General features: G+C 39.2%; 1 protein-coding gene across 1 annotated transcript in view; it reads left to right on the forward strand.

Moving 5' to 3' along the window:
• The first annotated feature begins 4,023 nt into the window (after window positions 1-4,023).
• BRCA2 (BRCA2 DNA repair associated) overlaps window positions 4,024-21,625 on the forward strand; it is a 72,096-nt gene continuing 54,494 nt past the window's right edge. Inside the window, exons 1-10 of the mRNA XM_066369106.1 lie at window positions 4,024-4,147; window positions 4,725-4,830; window positions 7,011-7,256; window positions 13,960-14,068; window positions 15,203-15,252; window positions 15,343-15,383; window positions 15,946-16,057; window positions 16,758-16,807; window positions 17,063-17,174; window positions 18,514-19,617. Of these exons, the coding sequence (XP_066225203.1) occupies window positions 4,764-4,830; window positions 7,011-7,256; window positions 13,960-14,068; window positions 15,203-15,252; window positions 15,343-15,383; window positions 15,946-16,057; window positions 16,758-16,807; window positions 17,063-17,174; window positions 18,514-19,617 (1,891 nt within the window). The 5' untranslated portion in view covers window positions 4,024-4,147; window positions 4,725-4,763. The remainder of the gene's footprint in view (window positions 4,148-4,724; window positions 4,831-7,010; window positions 7,257-13,959; window positions 14,069-15,202; window positions 15,253-15,342; window positions 15,384-15,945; window positions 16,058-16,757; window positions 16,808-17,062; window positions 17,175-18,513; window positions 19,618-21,625) is intronic.

Here is a 21,625-nt window from a genome sequence, read left to right on the forward strand (position 1 = left end):
AGTTAAGTTTAAAGTTAAGAAAGTGCATTTTTTTTTTTACAATTTTTGTGGTTTCATTTTAAGTAAAGAAAGTGCATTTTTAGTTTTGTTTAAAGTGAAGAAAATGCAGTTTAGTTTACATTTAGTGTTAAGAAAGTACAGTTTTAGTTTATGTGTCTCCAGTGCCTGCATCCCTTCCTCCCTCCCTCCTCTTCCGCCATTCACCTCCGTTAGCCGCGCTTGTCTGTCTCCAAGGTAAGAATACAGTACTAAATAACACTTTTTTCCTTTATTTCATATATTTTGTTATGCATTGGTAAAGTATACATGTGTGTGTCTTAATTAAAAATGTCCTTTTTTATAATTTTGGATAGTTTGGGGATGTTTCACAGGGCTGGGATGGATTAAATCTATTTCAGTTATTTTAAATGGGAGAAATTTGTTTGATATACGAGTTGACTGACTTACAAGCTCGGTTACAGAACGAATTAAACTCGTGTCTCAAGGTACCACTGTATTAACATTTAGGACTGGGGACTGTAGCCTTCCATTTATTATAACGATGTCGGTGCTTAATTCTACCAAGGTCTCTTCCATCTTTTGTCCGAGTGGATGGCCTACTTTATATTAAACCCACATAGGCAGTTTTGATCTCAGAAAATATAGTATGTTCCCTGTTCTTTATCTCCCCTGTTTTGTTGGCAATCAGCATATAAAACATTTTCTCATCCTAAAACAAGATGGCATCTATCCTAGTTTTGGGGGGCATGGGCTAAGACTAGTGAATGACAAAAGGGAGGAATAGGTGGTAGAATCACATGGTACCTAGTTTTCAATCATTTTTTCTCCCATCTCTACTGAGGTTGCAAGAATTTCACACATGTGACACGTTTCCATGGGTGTATTCAGATTTCAGTTTAGAGCATAAAAGGTGGGCTTTGAGTTATATACAGTGGGACAGTCGCAGGGCTAACCCTCTCTGGCTCAAGAAAGCACATCAGGTTGCTATGAAACGACATTATTGTTGACATAGCTTTGAATACATTCTAATTTATTTAAAAAATGATTCTAAAACTTAGATTTGAATTTTTGCTCCCTCTACCATATTAACAGTTACTATTGATGAGTTCTTTATACTGCTTCAGAGCTCTGTGCTTCATTCTTTTTTTTTTTTTTTTTTTTTGTATTTTTCTGAAGTTGGGGAGGCAGTCAGACTCCTGCATGCGCCCGACTGGGATCCACCCGGCATGCCCACCAGGGGGCGATGCTCTGCCCATCTGGGGCATTGCTCTGTTGCAAACAGAGCCATTCTAGCGCCTGAGGCAGAGGACACAAAGCCATCCTCAGTGCCCGGGCAAACTTTGCTCCAATGGAGCCTTGGCTGCGGGAGGGGAAGAGAGAGACAGAGAGGAAGGAGAGGGGGAGGGGTGGAGAAGCAGATGGGCGCTTCTCCTGTGTGCCCTGGCCGGGAATCGAACCCGGGACTCCTGCAAGCCAGGCCGATGCTCTACCACTGAGCCAACCGGCCAGGGCCCGTGCTTCATTCTTTTGTCCCTGAAATTTCATCTGGAATATGGTATTATAACACTTCCTGAGGTATTGTCCTCCAGGACCCATCCTCCTCCTCTTCCTTTTTTTTTTTAACTGTGCATTTGTTTGCCTAGAATATTGAATGTATTTCCCATTCTCCCTGGCAACTAGGTGTGGCCATCTAAGTTCTGACCAAGTGGGTGTAAAGGACAGGGCACATGCAACTTCTGAGGAGTGTTCTCAAAGGACAGGGATGCACCTATAGTTGTCCTTCTGTGTTCCTGGTGACTAGAACGTAGACACCATGGTTGGAACTGAGCACCTGTCTTGGACCATCAGGAGGAAGTGATGTGTTGAAGACAGCAAAGTCTGAGGATAGAAAGAACCACAATCAATTATGAGAATAAAGCTGTTTACCAGTTTGGATAGCTTACCCTGCAGACTTTATTTACTTGGGGGATGGAGATAGAGGTAAAATTTTATCTATTTTAACCAATGTTGAGTTTTCTGTACCCACCAAACCCAATCCTGATGGATTCACTGAGTCTTTCAACATTGCTGTAAGAATGAAAGGAGATAATGAATATAAAGTGCTTAGCAGTTTGTCTGGCATTAACTAAGAAGGCAATCATGTTTGTCCAGAGCCATGAAACAGGCTATTAGAATTTGATTCTGAGAACTTTAAAAGGTGTGGAAGGACCAGACCACTCATTTCTATTTTGGGCAACTGGACTAATTTTTACTTCTTTGAAGTTGATTGATTTTTATTGCTTCTAAATTTATGAGCTTTTAGATAAAATCTTTCTGATTTTATTTAAAAATGAGACTATTTAAACTTACTTTATAGGCTTTACAGAATTAAACAAAATGGTGCTATATACTAGGTATATACTAAGTGCTTAATAAATGGCTATTATCCAGGTGGGATGGTTAATATTATGTGTGAACTTAACTGGGCCATGGTGCCCTGATATTGAGTAAAACATTATTCTAGATCAGGGGTCGGGAACCTATGGCTCGTGAGCCAGATGTGGCTTTTTTGATGGCTGCATCTGGCTTGCAGACAAATTTTTAATAAAAAAAAATGTTAAAAATATAAAACATTCTCATGTATTACAATCCATTCATTTCCTACTACTCATGTTCATGGTTGCGGGTGGCTGGGGCCAATCACAGCTGTCCTCTGGGACAACACCAAATTTTTGTTGGATAATGCGTAATGTACGCGGGTTGTTGTATGGCTCTCACAGAATTACATTTTAAAATATGTGGCATTCATGACTCTCTCAGCCAAAAAGGTTCCCGACCTCTGTTCTAGGTGTTTCTGTGAGGGTGTTTTTGGATTGGATTAACATTTAAATCAATGGGCTTTCAGTACAGCAAATTATTGTCTATAATTCAAGTGGGACTCGTTCAATCAGATGAAGGACTTAACAGAACCAAGACTGATCTATCTGGAGCATAAAAGAGATCCCACCTTCAGACAGCCTTTCTCCTTGAACTGTGACTGCTCCCTGAGTTTCCAGCATGCCAGATTTGGACTCACCAAGCCTCCATCATTGCATAAGCCAATTTCTTAAATCTGTTATACACATCCAGTGGTGGGATTCAGCCAATTCGCTCTGGTTTGGCAGAACTGATATCTAACTTTTTTGTTGTTCGGCGGATGGGTTGTTAAAGTGGCACTTATAATCAGGGTTCTCTCTAAGATGGGCGCCTGGGCATCCGCCCACTGTGGAAATCACAAATTTACGTCCTTAACTCTTTTTTAACGTTCAACTGTGCAACAGCATATTCTAAGCGCCATAGTAATGTTCATAACACCCACAGGTGAAAAAAATTGCAAGTGAGGACACCAATCAAGAAGCAATATGGAAATAAATAACGGCTTTATTGTTTGTCAGGTATTAATATTTTTTCAGTTTTAAAATTAATAACAATCTAGTTTTGTGTACCTCTTTTATTGTTCTTATTTAAGTATTAAATGCATGAAATATTAAGCTACTTTTTGGTATATCTTTTTTTATATCTAAAACGGTCATTAGGGCAGAGAAGCAGTTGTTAAATTACTTGGATCCCACCACTGACTTGACCTCTACTTTACTGGCACCACAGGGCTAGAGCCAAAGTCCTCAAGCTTCACATGTTGGCCAGTCCACTCCGCAGGGACCAGCGGCCAGAAACGGGTCATCCTCCGCTGAGGGCTGCGCTGGGCTTCCAAGGTTGGCGAATTCTAGGCCTGCAGAGGGGCCTCTGAGACAGTACAGCGGCGCGCGGGGCCTGGAGAAAGAGATGAGGCGGCGGGAGTGCACACGACAGTGCACACGCACACAGGGCGGCCTCCCGAGGGTTCCCTGATGAGCCACCACCCTGTCCCATCTCAGCGCTGCGGCTGGATACTCGCACAAGGACCTGGGGCTCGCAGCCAGCCTGACTTCCGGGCGGCGCGCGCACTGCGTGTAGCGTCATGACGCCATCGAGTGACGTGTGGGAGCGCGGCTTTGGCGCCAGTGTATGAAAGCGGACGCGGGCGACTTACTGCTCCTTGTACGTCAGGGTGGAGGTTCGCCACCCGAAAAGCCCGCGGAGCCCGGAGTCGGTGGGGTGCCGCGCCGGCCGGAAGAGCGGCATCTTGGAGGTGATTAGTGCTTCCGTGGGGTGCGGGCGCGAACCCCGATGAAGCCTCGCGAATGGGGACGGTAGACCGGCCCTTCCGTCCCTCCCGGAGGCTCGGTCCCTGCCCTGGGACAAGAGGTCCCGCCACCCGCTCGGGGCTGGGCACCTAGCTGCAGCAGTTGTTCCAGTCTGAAGCCTCCTTGCACACGATCGTTACTTTTCTGGAATGTTGGGTGCTGGGCTGGGTTTTGCGCTTCCGGCGCTGCGTCCGCGCCACTTCACCTCAGCTGGTCCCTGATTTGAATTGGCGCCTAATGGGAGCCCTCGCGGCCCGTGACGAGTTAATGTGATTAAAGTTATCGGAAGTGCTGTTTTGAGTCGCGCTTGTCCCGTTTCCAATGCTGGACGGGACTGTGGCCGCTGTGTTGGGCAGCACAAATACACAGGGCTCCCACCGTCGCAGCGAGTGCGTTGTCCCAAAGGTTGGGACCGAGATCAAGCATTTGTGTCACCTTAGGCAACTGCACCCTCTTCTAAATGCTACCTCACAGTCACTTAAGGACCCCATCCCGTGAAGTGTGTTCTTTTCTCCTTTGCAGACTCAGTTTTGAAGCGCAGGAGTAATATTGTAGAGAAAAATGCCTATTGGATGCAAAGAGAGGCCAACTTTTTTTGAAATTTTTAAGACGCGATGCAGCCAAGCAGGTACGGATAGATTTTATATAAATTGATCAATTGCGGTGAGCAAAGGTTTTCAGAAAAATAAGTAAATATGTATGGCTGCTGGAAAGAATCCAGTGCCTCACGTTTTTATTTACACAATAAACTGTACTTTATGGAGTCATAACTCCAGTTAAGAGAACGAACATTTATAGTTATGAAATGGTAAGAAACTGTATAGAACCTGGGAAAATAAAGAGGAGACTGGTCCCTTGGCTAGCAGTAGAATTGTTTTGCAGAATGTCCAGCAAATGAGAATTATTAGCAGTTGTTACTTTGTAGAAGTTACCAATTCTTTTTATCTGAGAACTCCTTACTCTCCTGAAAATGATTGAGGATCTCAAAGAGCTTTTCTTTATGTAGGTTGCCATATTAGAAATTAAAACTAAAAACTTTTTAAAAATATCTAATAATTTACTTAAGAAATAACACAAATAAATCCAATGCATATTAGCATGAATTACATTTTTATAAAAGATAAATATATTCAAAAAAGAGTGGCATAGTTTTATAATTTTGCCATTCTCTTTAATATCTTGCTTAATAGAGGACAGCTAGATTCTCATCTGTATTTAGACTGTATCTAGTCTTTTGCAACATGTTTCTTTAGTAGAAGTCTGTGAAGAAAACCCAGCTACACGCAGCAATGTATTTGGGGGGGGGGGAAGAGTATTTTAATAATCTTCAGTTAATTGTGGGTATTTTTCTTCCCTACTACACCAACATTTAAGTGGTAGTTTCTTAAAAATTGCAATGTAGAATCTGAAACCATGTAATGAACTGTTCATACTCTTGTTACATTAAATTCTATTAGTCTTTCTGCACTATGAATGACTCTTTTATCCATATTGTAACATGCATTGATTATTTGGAAAGTTCCTGTGTTCTAAATTACACAGATATTCTATATATTAACATTGTGTAAAACAGTATTTTAAAAATTATATTTGTTAGTTCACTGGAGGATGTCAAACTGGCAGAGCCTGGTGAAGTTGAACAAAATTCTAAATCTAATTTGAAAGTTTAGCATTATATCATTGACTGTTGTTTTCCTTCAGTGACAGGCTCATTTGATTGATTTTTGAAAAAAGGTATCAAATCACCCAACTCAGAATGACTTAGTTTGTCATTCTTTCTAGATAAAATGGCTTTCTATGAAAAAAGTGCTAATTCAGCTCACAACTCATCATCTGAGTGCTTTTATAGATAACTATTGCAGTTAAATATGCTTTTAATTTTGTCAACAGAATATTAAAAGATATGTTTTTTAATGTTAATATTGATTAATAAAACTAATTTTTACCACTTCATTATAGCCTTTTTTTTATGATTGCATGGTGATAAAGAATACAGTGATTAGTACAGTTTGTTGCCACTGCCTTGACTTGTGCAAAGGCATCATCAGTTTCATGCAATAGCACAGTTGACTTTATGGACCTCTTGAAAAGGTCTTGGGGACTTTCCTCTAATTGGTCCACATACCACACTTTTAAAACCACTACTTTTTTTTTTTTAATTAAGTGAGAGGAAGGGAGACAGAGACAGAGTCCCACATGTACCCTGACCGGGATCCACTGGCAAGTACCCTATCTGGGAATGCTCTGCCCATCTGGGGCCTTGCTCTGTTGCTCAGCAACTGAGCTATTTTTAGCACCTGAAGCTGACAAGTTTTGACCAACCCAGCTATCCTCAGCACTGGGGCCACACTCAAACCATTAAGCCACTGGCTGTGGGAGGGGAAAAGGAAGAGAAGGGGGAGGGGATAGAAGCAGATAGTCACTTCTGTGTACCCTGACCAGGAACTGAACCCAGGACGTCCATATCCCAGGTCGATGCTCTATCCACTGAGCCACCAACTGGGGCCATGACTGTAGAATGCATTCTTACTCTGGTTTTTGTTTCTGAATTGTGAATATAAAGTAAGGAAATCTTTAGAAGAGCTAATATAATTAAGAGCTATTTCCTTGTAGCTTTTGTAAATTTGATTTACTACAAATTCATAAGCAAAAAGATGAATGATCCTGTTTAATTAATGTGCTTTAACAAAAGTCATCTATGTCTAAATCTCAAACATCCTTTTCTTTATTATGATCTTTTCCTTACTGTGATTATGAATTTTTCTGTCTCGGATTAAAACCAAGATGAGATTTTTATTTTTCTTACAGATTTAGGACCAATAAATATTAATTGGTTTGAAGAACTTTCTTCAGAAGCTCCACCATATAATTCTGAAATTGCAGAAGAATTGGAATATAAAATGAGCAGTTATGAACCAAACCTATTTAAAACACCGCAAAGGAAATCTTATCATCAGTTGGCTTCAACTCCGGTACTATTTAAAGAGCAAGGCCTAATTCTGCCACTGTACCAATCTCCTTTAAAAGAACTAGATAAGGACAGGTTAGACTTAGGTAAGTAATATGATGTAAACTAGGGAAAAATATGAAGTGGGAATTCTGACAAGCCTGTACTAAGAATCCTGTTCTTTGTCATTAACTGTCATACTGGTCAAATCAACCTCTCTGGCTTCACTTTCCCCGCCTAAAAAAATGAAGATGATGAAAACAATATCTGATACGTTTGGATTAAGTAAAATACTGTTTCTTTTTCTCCCTCCTTTGATTAATATATTCTGTCTACTAAGTCATATCTTTCCTATACCAAAAGAAACCCCCAAAACCATAGGACTTAATATTAATTACACTATTCTATATTTCTGCAGTCTCTGTTCACAGAGGACAGAGAAGATTATTTTTATCAATTTGCTATAAATCTCTTGATTTGATAGCAGTTTTTCTGACTTATGTACCAGATAGTTTCAGTTGATCAAATATTGGTCATTTAAATATTTATTACCTGCTTGATGTAAGAGTCTCTCCCTTTGGAGTATTGTTCACTAATAAGGGGAATTAACAGTACACAGATAAATTATAACTTAAGGTTGAATGGGGTACATGGCACAAGTAAAGTACAAAAAATACAGTGAGAGTTAAAAAGAAAATATACTGTATTTCCCCATGTATAAGATGCACTCTTCTTTGAAAAATTTGGAGTCTAAAAGCTGGGTGTGTCTTATAGAGTGGTTGTGGCATTTCAAATGCCATAGATGGAACTGAGGACAAGGCAATATATGAAGACAGTGATTCATCATCAGACACAGATGAGGACAAGCTAATGGATGGGAGTTTTGACAGTGATGAGAGTTATATAAATGTTATGATGCACAAAACTTGAGTTCAATAACTTTATGTAATACTTTTTTTCAAATTTCGGGCCCCAAAATTAAGGTGTGTCTTATACATGAGAGCATATTATACATAGGGAAATATGGTAAATTGTATTGGGGGAATTAGGAAAAATGATACATTTGAATTAAAATTTGAAGGTAGGTAAGATTCAGGAAATTGAAAATGGAACAGTGATAGCGTTCTAAGCAGAGGGAAAACATGAGGAAGAATATACAATTTAAGAGAATAGCAGGTAATTCAGATCATTTGGAGTGTTGAATCTGACAGGGACCAATAATAACTGAAGGTTATAAAGAGCAGATTAGAGGCGGGCATCAAAACGCTAGTCTAACAAAAGTGAATTTGATTGGCTGTCAAGTAGAGGTATCACATGGAAATTTGATCATTCTACTTCCTGCTTCAGACCTTGAATTACCTCCCTTTTGCCCTCATGATAAAATCGAGACTCCTTAATGCAGGGGTCAGGAAACTTTTTGGCTGAGAGAGCCATGAACACCACATATTTTCAAATTAATTCTGTGAGAGCCATACAACAACCCGTGTATGTTACGCATTATCCAATAAAAATTTGGTGTCCCGGAGGACAGCTGTGATTGGCTCCAGCCACCCGCAACCATGAACATGAGCGATAGGAAATGAATGGATTATAATACATGAGAATGTTTTATAATTTTTTAACATTATTTTATTTTATTAAAGATTTGTCTGCAAGCCAGATGCAGCCATCAAAAGAGCCACATCTGGCTCGTGAGCCATAGGTTCCTGACCTCTGCCTTTATGTGATTACAAGGTCATTTTTAAAATGGCCTTTGACCTCTAGGAAGTTAGTTTTGTATGGGAGAAATCTAGATAAATAAAGGCAGTCCCCAGGTTATGAATGAGATAGGTTCTGTAGGTTTGTTCTTAAATTGAATTTGTAAGTTGGAACAGGTAAATTTACCTGCTAAATGCAACTTAGATGTTTATCTTAACAATATTTATTTTTACCTTTCTGTGCATATAAATACCTAAACACTTTCAAACCCACAGAAGCTATTTTGTTTGTAACCCGGGGACTGCCTGTCCACTAGTGTGGTACATGTTACAACAGGAGCTTGTACACAGTACTGTGTTGTTGGCATAATGAAGAGAGTAGCCATGGGTCTTAATGTGGTCAGGAAAAGCTCTGAACCAGTTGATGCTGCGTCTACTAAAACTTGGAAGATACACCTAGAGCCAGTGGTTTATTCTCAAAATGTAATCTTCTGGAATGGTCTGTTCTTAACCAGGGAAGGATAGGGATGAATTAATAGTCATTTGACTCACTGCAGAGGAGCTAGTGTTTTAAAGGTTATAATGAATAAATAATTACATTGACTGTAAACAAGACATTTTGCTTTTAAGTTTGCTTTTAATTCAGTATTGAAATGTAAGTCTTAAGGTGGGTGTTTTTAACCTACTTTGTCCTAATGTTTAATGTATTTTTTTTAAGATTTTATTTATTGATCTTAGAAAGGTGGAGTGAGGGGAGCGGGAAGCAGGAACCATAGTTGCTTCTCATATGTGCCTTGACCAGGCAAGCCCAGGGTTTCAAACTGGCAACCTTAGCATTCCAGGTCGATGCTTTATCCACTGCACCACCACAGGTCAGGCTAATGTATTATTTTTTAAAAAGAATTATCCCTGAAGTTCTTTGGGAACTGAGCTTCTTAGCAGCCCTTCATTTCGCATAAAATGTAAGTCATCTTACCATTACTCAACTTATATATGAGGTTCTCAGTTATTTGGGAAAGGCTTATTTTGGGATACATTTATTTTTGCCTGATTCATTTTTTTCTTACTTTTATTCTTTACAGTTGGGTTTCTTTTTATTGTTGAGCCAATATTGATACTTTATTACTAACTAAAGTTCTCTGTGTATATTACAGTTTCTTTATACAGGTCTGAATTTATTTATTTATTTTTTTTTGCTTTTTTCTGAAACTGGAAAAGGGAGGCAGTCAGACAGACTCACACATGTGCCTGACCGGGATCCACCCAGCACACCCACCAGGGGGCAATGCTCTGCCCATCCGGGGCGTCGCTCTGTTGCGACCAGAGCCAGTCTAGCACCTGAGGCAGAGGCCACAGAGCCATGCCCAGCGCCAGGGCCATCTTTGCTCCAATGGAGCCTCGGCTGCGGGAGGGGAAGGGAGAGACAGAGAGGAAGGAGAGGGGGAGGGGTGGAGAAGCAGATGGGCGCTTCTCCTATGTGCCCTGGCCGGGAATCGAACCCGGGACTTCCGCACGCCAGGCCGACGCTCTACCACTGAGCCAAACGGCCAGGGCTGCATTACATACTTATCAAAAATTCAGAACTGAGCCAACCGGCCAGGGCTGCATTACATACTTATCAAAAATTCAGACCTGGGGGCCCTGGCCAGTTGGCTCAGTGGTAGAGCATCGGCCTGGCGTGCTGAAGTCCCGGGTTCGATTCCCGGCCAGGGCACACAGGAAAGGCGCCCATCTGCTTCTCCACCCCTCCCCCTCTCCTTCCTCTCTGTCTCTCTCTTCCCCTCCCGCAGCCGAGGCTCCATTGGAGCAAAGATGGCCCTGGCGCTGGGCATGGCTCTGTGGCGTCTGCCTCAGGCGCTAGATTGGCTCTGGTCGCAACAGAGCGACGCCCCAGATGGGCAGAGCATCGCCCCCTGGTGGGCATGCCGGGTGGATCCCGGTCAGGCACATGTGGGAGTCTGTCTGACTGCCTCCCCTTTCCAGCTTCGGAAAAAAGCAAAAAAAAAAAAAGAAGTATGTAATGCCATTACAGTATCATGCAAAGTAGTATCATTGCCTTAAAATCCCATGCTCCAGCTTGACCAGGTGGTGGCACAGTGGATAAAGCGTCAGACTGGGATGCTGAGGACCCAGGTTCGAGACCCCAAGGTCACCAGTTTGAGCGTGGGCTCATTGGTTTGAGCAAAGCTCACCAGGTTGGACCCAAGGCCGCTGGCTTGAGCAAGGGGTTACTCGGTCTGCTGTAGACCCACAGTCAAGGCAATCAACGAACAACTAAAGTACAACAATGAAAAATTGATGCTTCTCATCTCTCTCCCTTCCTGTCTGTCTGTCCCTATATCTGTCCCTCTCTTTGACTCTATCTCTGTCTCTGTAAATAATAAAAAAAAAATTTTAAATCCTGTGCTTCAATTTACTGCCACTGTCCTCTCCCAATCCCCCTGAACCCCTGATTTTTTTTACTGTGTATGGTTTTGCCTTTTCCAAAATGTCATATGCTTAATTGGAATCATACAGTATGTAGCCTTTTCAGATTGGCTTCTTTCACTTAGCAATATAAGATTTATCTACGCCCTGGCTGTGGTATGTAGGCCTTTGCTCAGTGGTAGAGCATCAATCTGGTGTGTGGAAGTCCTGGGTTCTATTTGTGGTCAGGGCACATGGGAGAAGTGACCATCTGCTTTTCCCACCCTTCCCCTTGTTTCTCTTTCACTTCCCCTCCACAGCAGTAGCTCAATTGATTTGAGCATGTGGGCTCCAGCTGCTGAGGTTGGCTCTGTGGAGCCTCCACCTCAGGTACTTAACATAGCTGGATTGTGAGCATCAGCCCCAGATGGCAGAGGATCAGCCCCAGACGGGTTGCCAGGTGCATCCTGTTTGGGGTGCATGCGAGAGTTTGTCTATCTCCCCTCCTCTCTCTTAAAAAGAAAAAAGATTTATCCATGTCTTCATGGCCTGATGGATCATTTCTTTTTATCACTGAATAATGCTCTGATACATGAATGTACCATTTTGTTTACCCATTCACCAATTGAAAGACATCATATTAGTCACTTCCAAGACTGGCAGTTATTAATTAATGTTTTTTTGTGTGTGGACCTAAGTTTTTAATTCATTTGGGTATCTCCCAAGGATACCCAATGGATCCTATGTTAGAATTATAATTTAAATAAGAAAGTACAAAATGCCACCCAGTGGCTGCACTATTTTGCATTCCCACCAGCAATGAATGAGAGCTCTCTTGCTCCACATCCTCCCCAGCATTTGGTGTTACCTCTTTTGGGTTCTCATAATAGGTATGTATGTAGTAGTATCTAATTATTTGGTATGGTTGTTTTTTTTTTTTTTAAGTTTTTTTCCTTCTAATCAGGATCTTTTTAAAGTGAATGGGGGAAGATAAAATTTCACAATTCAGGTTTAGATCGTATTTAACATCTTTAAAAGTTTTATGAGAAGAAGGTTTGATATTTTGTTGAAGTGGGAATTTTAATTTACATGTACATTTGGCTTATTAGAGATTATATCTATTCCGTTACTTAAGAAATGAGAATATAATGCAGTGTTTTGTGTATACTACTACAAATAGTTAACATTTGATCTTTGCTTGCTTTATTAACAGTGCTAACAGCTTATTTTCCGTAAGCAACTTTTTTTTTTTTCTGAAGCTGGAAACGGGGAGAGACAGTCAGACAGACTCCCGCATGCGCCCGACCGGGATCCACCCGGCACGCCCACCAGGGGCTATGCTCTGCCCTTTCCGGGCGTTGCTCTGCCGCGATCAGAGCCACTCCAGCGCCTGGGGCAGAGGCCAAGGAGCCATCCCCAGCGTCCGGGCCATCTTTGCTCCAATGGAGCCTTGGCTGCGGGAGGGGAAGAGAGAGACAGAGAGGAAGGAGGGGGGGGCAGGGGTGGAGAAGCAAATGAGCGCTTCTCCTATATGCCCTGGCCGGGAATCGAACCCGGGTCCCCCGCACGCCAGGCCGATGCTCTACCGCTGAGCCAACCGGCCAGGGCTTAAAGCAACTATTTCTAAAAGCAACTTTAAAGAATAATAACATGTACCTCGAGTGCCTAATTTGTGATACAAAAAATAGGAATGTTGAAAAACTGTAGATTGGATTAGATAGAGCCACATACAGCTTTGGAAATGCTGTCAGAATTATTGTCTGATAAAGTAGATGTTTCAACAGTAGGTGTGTTGCTATCTACAACCCACTTTTCTGATCCTTGCTAATTCATTCAGCCAATATTTGTGGAGTGACTTGAACATATCAGTTATTGTGGTTGGTAAGGATCCATGATAAGTAATACAAGATCTCTACCTCCAGGAACATATAGTCTAACAGGGGAAATGGGAACAGTGATTGATAAACTCTGCAGGGAACATATAGTAGGGGCACTCAGTCTCACCTTAGAGGCCACTCAAGTTTTCTGGAGGAGGTAGTTTCAAAATGGGAGCCTGAAAGAGGATGTTCCTGGTCAAGAGAAATAGAAACAGTTTTTACAAAGGCCTAGACTGAGAGAGATCATTCTTGCAGGATATGCAAGTAGTTGGGTGTGGCTGAAAGGGTGAAAAAAATGTCGTCATAGAAATCTTAGTCTCATCAGATTGTGAATGTCTTGTTACCAGGGAGTTTTGTTATGGAGTTTGAACTTGATCTTAAGAACAAGATCTTGAAAGGTTTTTAGCAGAAAAATATTGTCAGATTCAGTACCTTGCTGGGTTTTCAGGAAAATGTCTTTTCCCTTACCCTTCCATGATAGCATAATACTGTGTGGCTTAGTAATAAGACATCACATTCCACTTTGTCTTGTACTTGGTGCACATTTGAAAATTTTTTCTACTGGTATATTCCAAACTCTTTGAAGTAAGCTGTATCTTGATTGCATTATTCAAAATGCCTGGGTATTATATCCTTATGATATGGTTGTTGAAATGGGGGCAGAAATCCCTTTTTGGGAGGAAGTGGCAAACTGAGAAGGCAGCTCCGGCTGAATTCCCCATATGTTCTCCTTCCGAGTTTAGATGCGACTTTGTTTTTAAATACTTCCAGAGAATGAAAATTCACAATGCAGAACGTATGTATCCTCACTGATTATTGTACTCTTTCAGGAAATAATTTTACCAATAGTAAGCATAAAAGCTGTTGCACAAAGAAGGCTAACGAAGATCAAGCAAATGATGTTACCAACTCACCGCTAAATTCTTGTCTTAGTGAAAGGTATGATGAAGCTATTATATTAAAATACTTATATTAAACATTTTCGTACATATAATATTTGTTTTATAGAAATGTTTCTAATCCTAATATTTCACACTAAAAATCTGATTAAGAGCCTGGTAGAGGATCTTCTATTTTTTTATCTTATTTTTATTAATTTTAATGCAGTGACATTGATAAATCAGGGTACATATGTTCCCAGAAAACATCTCCAGATTATTTTGACATTTGATTATGCTGTATACCCCTCACCCAAAGTCAAATTGTCTTCCGTCACCTTCTATCTGGTTTTTTTTTTGTGCCCCTCCCCTCCCCCCACCTCCTCTCTCTCCTTCCTCGCCCCCTCCCAACTCCCCCACCCCACCCCCTGTTACCATCACATTCTTGTCCATGTCTCTGAATCTCATTTTTATGTCCCATCTATGTATGGGTTCATATAGTTCTTAGTTTTTTTCTGATTTACTTATTTCACTCCATATAATGTTATCAAGGTCCATCCATGTTATTGTAAATGATCCGATGTCATCATTTCTTATGGCTGAGTAGTATTTCTTAGTATATATGAACCAAAGCTTTTTAATCCACTCATCCTCTGACGGACACTTGGGCTGGATCTTCTATTTTTAAATAATATTCCTTTAGATTGAGTTCTTTACTACAATAATCTGTGCATTAGAAACATTTACTCTGTTTTTATTTTATAATGTTGAATTCACTGGTTTTCCTGTATACTCTGTGAAACTTTAAGGTAACTAAAATGCTAATGATAAAAAAAATGCCTTTGAACCATCAATTTAAAATAAATTATTTGTGTATTTTAATCACTAGAGAGAATATGATGCTATTATAGATACATTTTACATAATTTTAAATTCAAAATATATCATTTTTAGCAACTGAAATTTATGAGTACTTTATACATTATTTTCAGTGGGCATTTGAAACAATATAGTGATTATTTTTAAGTCTTCATGAAACATTTACTTTTAAAAAGTAATATAAAATATTGCAAAGTAGTATGATTCTAATAGTTGATATGACTGAGAGTCCTTTTTTCCAGTAAGATTAGTACAAATTTTTTTGCCATTTCTGTTCTCTTGAATAATGTGAGGGATTTGCTTTGTTTTGTTTTAGTCCTGGTGTTCTGCGATGTACCCATGTAACACCACAAAGAAAAATGTCAGGTATGATTAAATACAAGGCTTTTTATTTTTTAAATATTCTAAATTATAGTAAAAATAAAACAGTAATATTTTTCCTTATTTCACATACAGTGGCATGTGGAAGTTTATTTCATACACCGAAACTTATGAAGGTAAATGTTCTGTCCAATTTATTTTTGTTACGTAGTAATTAAGAATTTCTCAAGTGTCATATCTTTGCTCAGTTTTACAAATATGTACCTATAAGCTTAATAGGCATTCAGTAAATGATAAAAATTAAGTGAATGAAAAAATATTCTTTTATTTATTTATTTTTTATTTTTTTATTCAATGAAAGGAAAGAGGCAGAGACAGACTCCCGCATGCACCCTGGCTGGGATCCACATGGCAAGGCCACTAGGGGCGAGGCTCTGCCCATCTGGGGCGTTGCTCCATTGCTCAGCAACCAAGCTCTTCTTAGTGCCTGTGGCAGAGGCCACTGAGCCATCCTCAGTGCCTCGGGAAAACTTGCTCCAGTTGAGCCATGGCTGCAGGAGGGGAAGAAAGAGAGAGAGAAAAGGGGGAGGGAGAGGGGTAGAGAAGCAGATGGGTGCCTCTCCTGTGTGCCCTAACCAGGAATCGAACCTGGGACATCATACGCAGGCTGACGGTCATATTCTTAAAAAATATTCATCTATATCTTTCTGTGAAATAAACTGTTTTCTTCATTTCCAGGGTCAGACACAGAAACATATTTCTGAAAGTCTAGGAGCTGAGGTGGATCATGATATGTCTTGGTCAAGTTCTCTAGCCACACCACCAACCCTTAGTGCAACTGTGCTCTTAGGTAATACCATCAAATGTTTTTTATAAGAGGTAAATGATGTTGATAAATTACCATCTCTACTTTCTCCTAAAAATAAAATAGGAAAAGGTAATTAAATAGTAATTGGATTAGATAATCCTGTCTTTGATTAGTGTATGAGTTAAAAATAGTTTTATTTTATTTAGTGCAGACTGGTATAAATCAGAAGTACAATAGGCAGTATTCTAAGAAATCAGATTAATTTATATGTAAACCAGGATTTTCCATTTTGATTCCTCTTTAGCTGGGAATTTAGCTTTGCTCTGTTGTTGCTCAAATGCAATAATACAGGTAAAAGCATTGTGGAAAATTAAAAAGTGTTTAACATGTGATGTGACTTTAGACTGTATTATTTAAGTACAGTAAATGCTAAAGTCTCCAAGTGTTAGCTTTCAAGTCAAGACCCCATGGCATCATCTGATTCTCCAGGTCTTAAGTACACAGTATTACCTTAGTGTTAGAATCCCCAAACCATGATTTCTTAACATCCAGTGAATGATACTAAAGAAGCTAGTATAGCTTATTCAATATGTTGATTGACCTTTCTAAATACTGTACTTGGGTCAGTTCATTTTGTTTCATATGTGTCTTTTGTGTCTAACTGAAAAATACAAGTTTTTGCCTTAACTTTGTTATGTGATGTACAATGTGGTATAGGTAATTTGAATGAATTTTTTTACAGTTAGAGATGAAGAATCACCTGCGGCTATACTTCCTTATGACACTACTACTGTAAGTAAATACAACAAACTGATTATGCTGTTGTAGTTGCTTATAATTTTTAGGACTCCTTGAAAAATTATTCTGCTTTTTCATTCTTAATTTATGATTTACCTAAGCCTTTGAGAAAGTCTCTAAACCTGTTTCTATATGTTATTTTCTTTGAGATCCTATAAAATTCTGCTGTCTCTCTGTATAAGAATAAGGTGAATATTTATGAGTAGTAAGAGTTTCTATGTTAGTAATTTTAAAATATAACCTTTTTAGGTTTTGAAAAGCTATTTTTCTGACTACGATGAAAGTCTGAAGAAAAATGATAGGTTTATTCCTTCTGGGCCAGACAATGAAATAAAAAAGCAAAGAGAAGCTAAAAGTCATGGTAAGTCTTTTTATGGTTATTAGAATGACTGTTTTTAATTGACATCATTGAAGTTTTACTCCCCTTAAAGAGAAAACACATTGCTTCCCCTTTCTTGATGATTGAAGGTATTAAGGGTAGAAAATTTGGTCTAGACCAGTGGTAGTCAACCTGGTCCCTATCGCCCAGTAGTGGGCGTTCCAGTTTTCTTTCTTTTTTTTTTTAATTTATTGATTTTTTAGAGAGAGAGGAGTGAGAGAGAGAGACAGAGAGAGAAGGGGGAGGAGCAGGAAGCATCAACTCCCATATGTGCCTTGACCAGGCAAGCCCAAGCTTTCGAACCGGCGACCTCAGTGTTCCATGTCGACGCTTTATCCCACTGCGCCACCACAGGTCAGGCCAGGCGTTCCAGTTTTCATGGTGGGTGGTAGCGGAGCAACCAAAGTATAAATAAAGAGATAGATTTAACTATAGTAAGTTGTTTTATAAAGATTTATTCTGTCAAACTTAGCGAAAATCCGACATAAAGTACTTGGTAAGTAATTATTATTATATGCTTTAACTTGCTGTAACTCTGCTTTATAAACTTTATAAAGTAAAGTTACTTCACTACTTTATAAATCACCATTACTGTGGAACTGGTGGGTGGTTAGAAAATTTACTACTAACAGAGATACAAAAGTGGGCGGTGGTATAAAAAGGTTGACTACCCCTGGTCTAGATAAAACTGTTAAAGCATCATGCTATTCTTCAAGTGCTATTGTGATACACAAAAACAAAACAAGATCCATTACTCAAAACTTATATAGAGATGATAAATAATACTTATTATTAACAAAAATGCAAAAATCTTCTTTTCTAATTTGAGCGTAAATATGGTTGCAGATATATCAAATATTACCAATTCAGGTTATTGGAATATTGCATTTCTCTTAGTATGTACGTACCTATATCTGTATAAATGTGTAGAATTGGATATCTCTGCGTGTGTATGTATGAAGTTAGATGTTATTCTTAGTTGTTGTAGGGCCACAACATTAATTTGAAGCATCTGATAATATTAAACTGTGTATAGTAAGATTGGGTGAATTTTAATCGTGTAAAGCTGGTAAAGAAAGGTTATTGGTGATCAGAGTATGAATAAGGGCTTTGAGTTCCTTGGAATCTGTCTTTATCAGAAGAAAAGGAGAAGGGTGGGAGCCCCCTAAAAAATAGTGAATGCTCAGGATAACCCTTTACAGATTCAGTTATATGTTATTTAGTATATAGTATTTTTATGAAAAAGGTTGTGAGAGTTGTATAAATTATATGGTTGTATTATAAAATGTTATTAATATGCTTCTGTTTTAAATTTTAACAGCATTGGGGAATTCATTTGGTAAAGTAAGTAGTTGCAAAGACCATTTTGGAGAGTCAGGGTCAAATGTCCCAGAAGATGAAGTACATGAAAAGTTTGGAGATATTTCTGAAGAAGATAGTTTTTCATTATGTGTTTCTAAATGTAATAAAAAAATAAATCTACAAAAAATAAAAACTGGCAAGACTAGGAAAAATATTTTCAATGAAGCAAAAATTGATGGATGTGAAGATGTTAAAAAACAAATGAAAGAAAATAAACATTCTTTTGTAGCTGAAATGGAACCAAATGACAGTGGTCCATTAGATTCAAAAATAACGAGTCAGATGCCCTTTGGGAAAGGAAGTGACAGAATGTCTGAGGAAGCTGTACAGTCCCCAGCCTTTGAATGGTCTCATCTAACCCACTCAGGTCTAAATGGAACCCAAATGGGAAGAAGACCCCTACTGCATATTTCTTCTTGTGACCAAAATAATTCTGAAAAAGACCTTACAGGCACAGAGAAGGAATGTACTAACTCTACTACTTTAGAAAATTCTTCACGTATTTCAAGTGTACTAAAGACAGAGAAGATACTAAAGGAGGAAACAGTGATGAATAAGAGAGATGAAGGACAGTGTCTTGGATCACATAAAGATTCCACTCCTGTGGTAAAGCACACAGAAGCTGAAACTTCCCTAATAGCTTCTCCTCTTTGGGGTATCAAAAGGTCTCTATTCAGCATAAGAGAATCACCTGAAGAGGCACCCATTGCAGTTTTCTCAAATAATATGACTGATATAAACTTTAAAGAACCTGAAGCCTGTCAAAGTGAACTGGATATTGGTACTATTTTCCCCCAGAAAGAGAGTTCTGTATGTGAAAATTCAGTTGATAAAGGAAGCTGGCCAGTCACTATGAAACATACTTCTGTAGCTTTAAAGAATACAGGCTTAATATCTACTTTGAGAAAGAAAACTAGGAAGTTTAGATATACTATAAATGATGAAACATCTTATCAAGGTCTAAAAATGCAGAAAGGTCAAGAATCAGGACTAACTAACTATTCTGCCCAAGTTGAAGCAAACACTTTCGAAGTACTTTCTACAGTTACAAATGCTGATTCAGGTACCTTTTAGTGTGTGTGAAGTGTGTTACATGGCTGGTGACAGTTACGTGGATGGTGACAAGTTCTCTGATTTGAATAATTGAATCTCTTTAATCTTTTAAAAAAGTATACTGCCTGCTTTGGTTCTGTAGGTTTTTGGTTTTTAAATCTCTGTATCTTGTACAGTTGACCCTTGAACAACATAGAGGTTAGAAGTGCCAATCCCTGTACAGTCAGAAATTTGAGTATAGCTTTTGACTTCCCCAAAACTCAGTCATCCTTGGGTATCAGTGGGGAGCTGGTTTCAGGCTACCAAAATCCTCATATAGAAATGAGAACAATGCATGCAGTCATCCCTCTGCATCTGTGGATTCCCAGCCACAGATAGAAAATACTATTTTTCCCCATGGTTTGTTATACCTGCATATGCAAAACCCAGGTATACCAAGTACCAACTCAATTTTTTTTTTAAGTTAGAAAAGGGGGGATAGTGATACAGACTCCTGCATGCACACTGGCTGGGATCCACCCAGCAACCCCCATCTGGGGCTGATGCTATAATCAACTGAGCTATCCTCAGTGCCTGTGGCTGACACTCAAACCAATCAAGCCACTGGCTGTGGGAGGGGGAAAGGGAGAGAAAGGGGAGCGGGAGGGAAAGTGGAGAAGATGGTTGCTTCTTTTGTGTGCCCCACCAGGAATTGAACCTGGGACATTGGCATGCTGGGCTGATGCACTATCCACTGAGCCAGGTTGTCAGGGCCCTGACTCTGTTTTTTTAAAATTAATTAACTTATTTATTTTGTGACAGAGATAGAGTCAGAGAGAGGGACAGACAGGAAAGGAGAGAGATGAGAAGTACCAATTCGTTGTGGCACCTTCCTTGTTCATTAATTGCTTTCTCATATGTGCCTTGACCGTGGGCCACAGCAGACTGAGTGACCCCTTGCTTGAGCCAGTGACCTTGGGCTCAAGCTGGTGAGCCTTGCTCAAACCAGATGAGCCCGCACTCAAGCTGGCAACCTCGGGATCTCAAACCTGGGTCCTCCACATCTCAGTCCTGTGTTCCATCTAATGCGCCACCACCCAGTCAGGCCTGACTGTATTTTTATTGAAAAAAATCTGCATATAAGTGGACTTGCTCCATTCAAACCCATGTTGCTCAAGGGTCAACTGTATTCAATATCAGGTAGTGTCAATATGTTATTATTTAGGCTTTTGGTTACCAATGTTCAAAACCATTTCATAAAACTTATATCAATTTGTATGGTATGTCTGTGATTATCGCTGTTGGAACAACATGTGATTTATAAGCATGTGATTTATAAGCATCAATGCTTTAATTTCCAGTGTTTATTATATGCAAATTGGGCAATTATGTAAATAATGTGCTATTTACTATCTGTTTTCACTAAAGCAAGTGAAAAAGAGTAAAAACAGGTAATTACTAGCTAAGTTTAGTATAAGCCAGTTCTAAAATGAAATAGTGATTTTCATTATTGTTACATAATTTTCTTAAATATTTAGAGATTGCTGGGAGTTATTACCATATCTCTGTATCTAGGCTATGGATAGTAAAATTTGTTTTTTATTCATTTAAGTAGCTAAACTCTGTGTTTAAAGGTAATTTTAATTCCCTTTGAGAAAATTTTATCTCAGCAAAAATAGGTTTGGTGGACCTGGAGTACAGAGGAACTGTTGGCAATTTGGGTTAATTTTCAGAAAAAAAGCATTTAATGCTGTATAGAGTTAATACCAATAAAGCAGTTAATATGTAGTAGTGGTCACTGCTGAAAGAAAATCAGATTAATAATTTTGACTTGTTAATAGGAAATTCAGAGAGCCTTTAAAATTAACTGAACAGAGAAGTTTAACTCATTTGCCATCATAATTGAGATTATGCCATCTTTCAGGCCATTCATATATATAATAGAACTTGGTTTTAGAAGTTGGCTTTTTGTGTGTTCTTTCAATATGAGATACTGAATTAACTGAAGGAAAGGGTTACTTTTCAAATTTCTGGGTTTT

The sequence above is a fragment of the Saccopteryx leptura genome, chromosome 2 (genome assembly GCF_036850995.1).
Source record: "Saccopteryx leptura isolate mSacLep1 chromosome 2, mSacLep1_pri_phased_curated, whole genome shotgun sequence".
Lineage (NCBI taxonomy): Eukaryota > Metazoa > Chordata > Mammalia > Chiroptera > Emballonuridae > Saccopteryx > Saccopteryx leptura.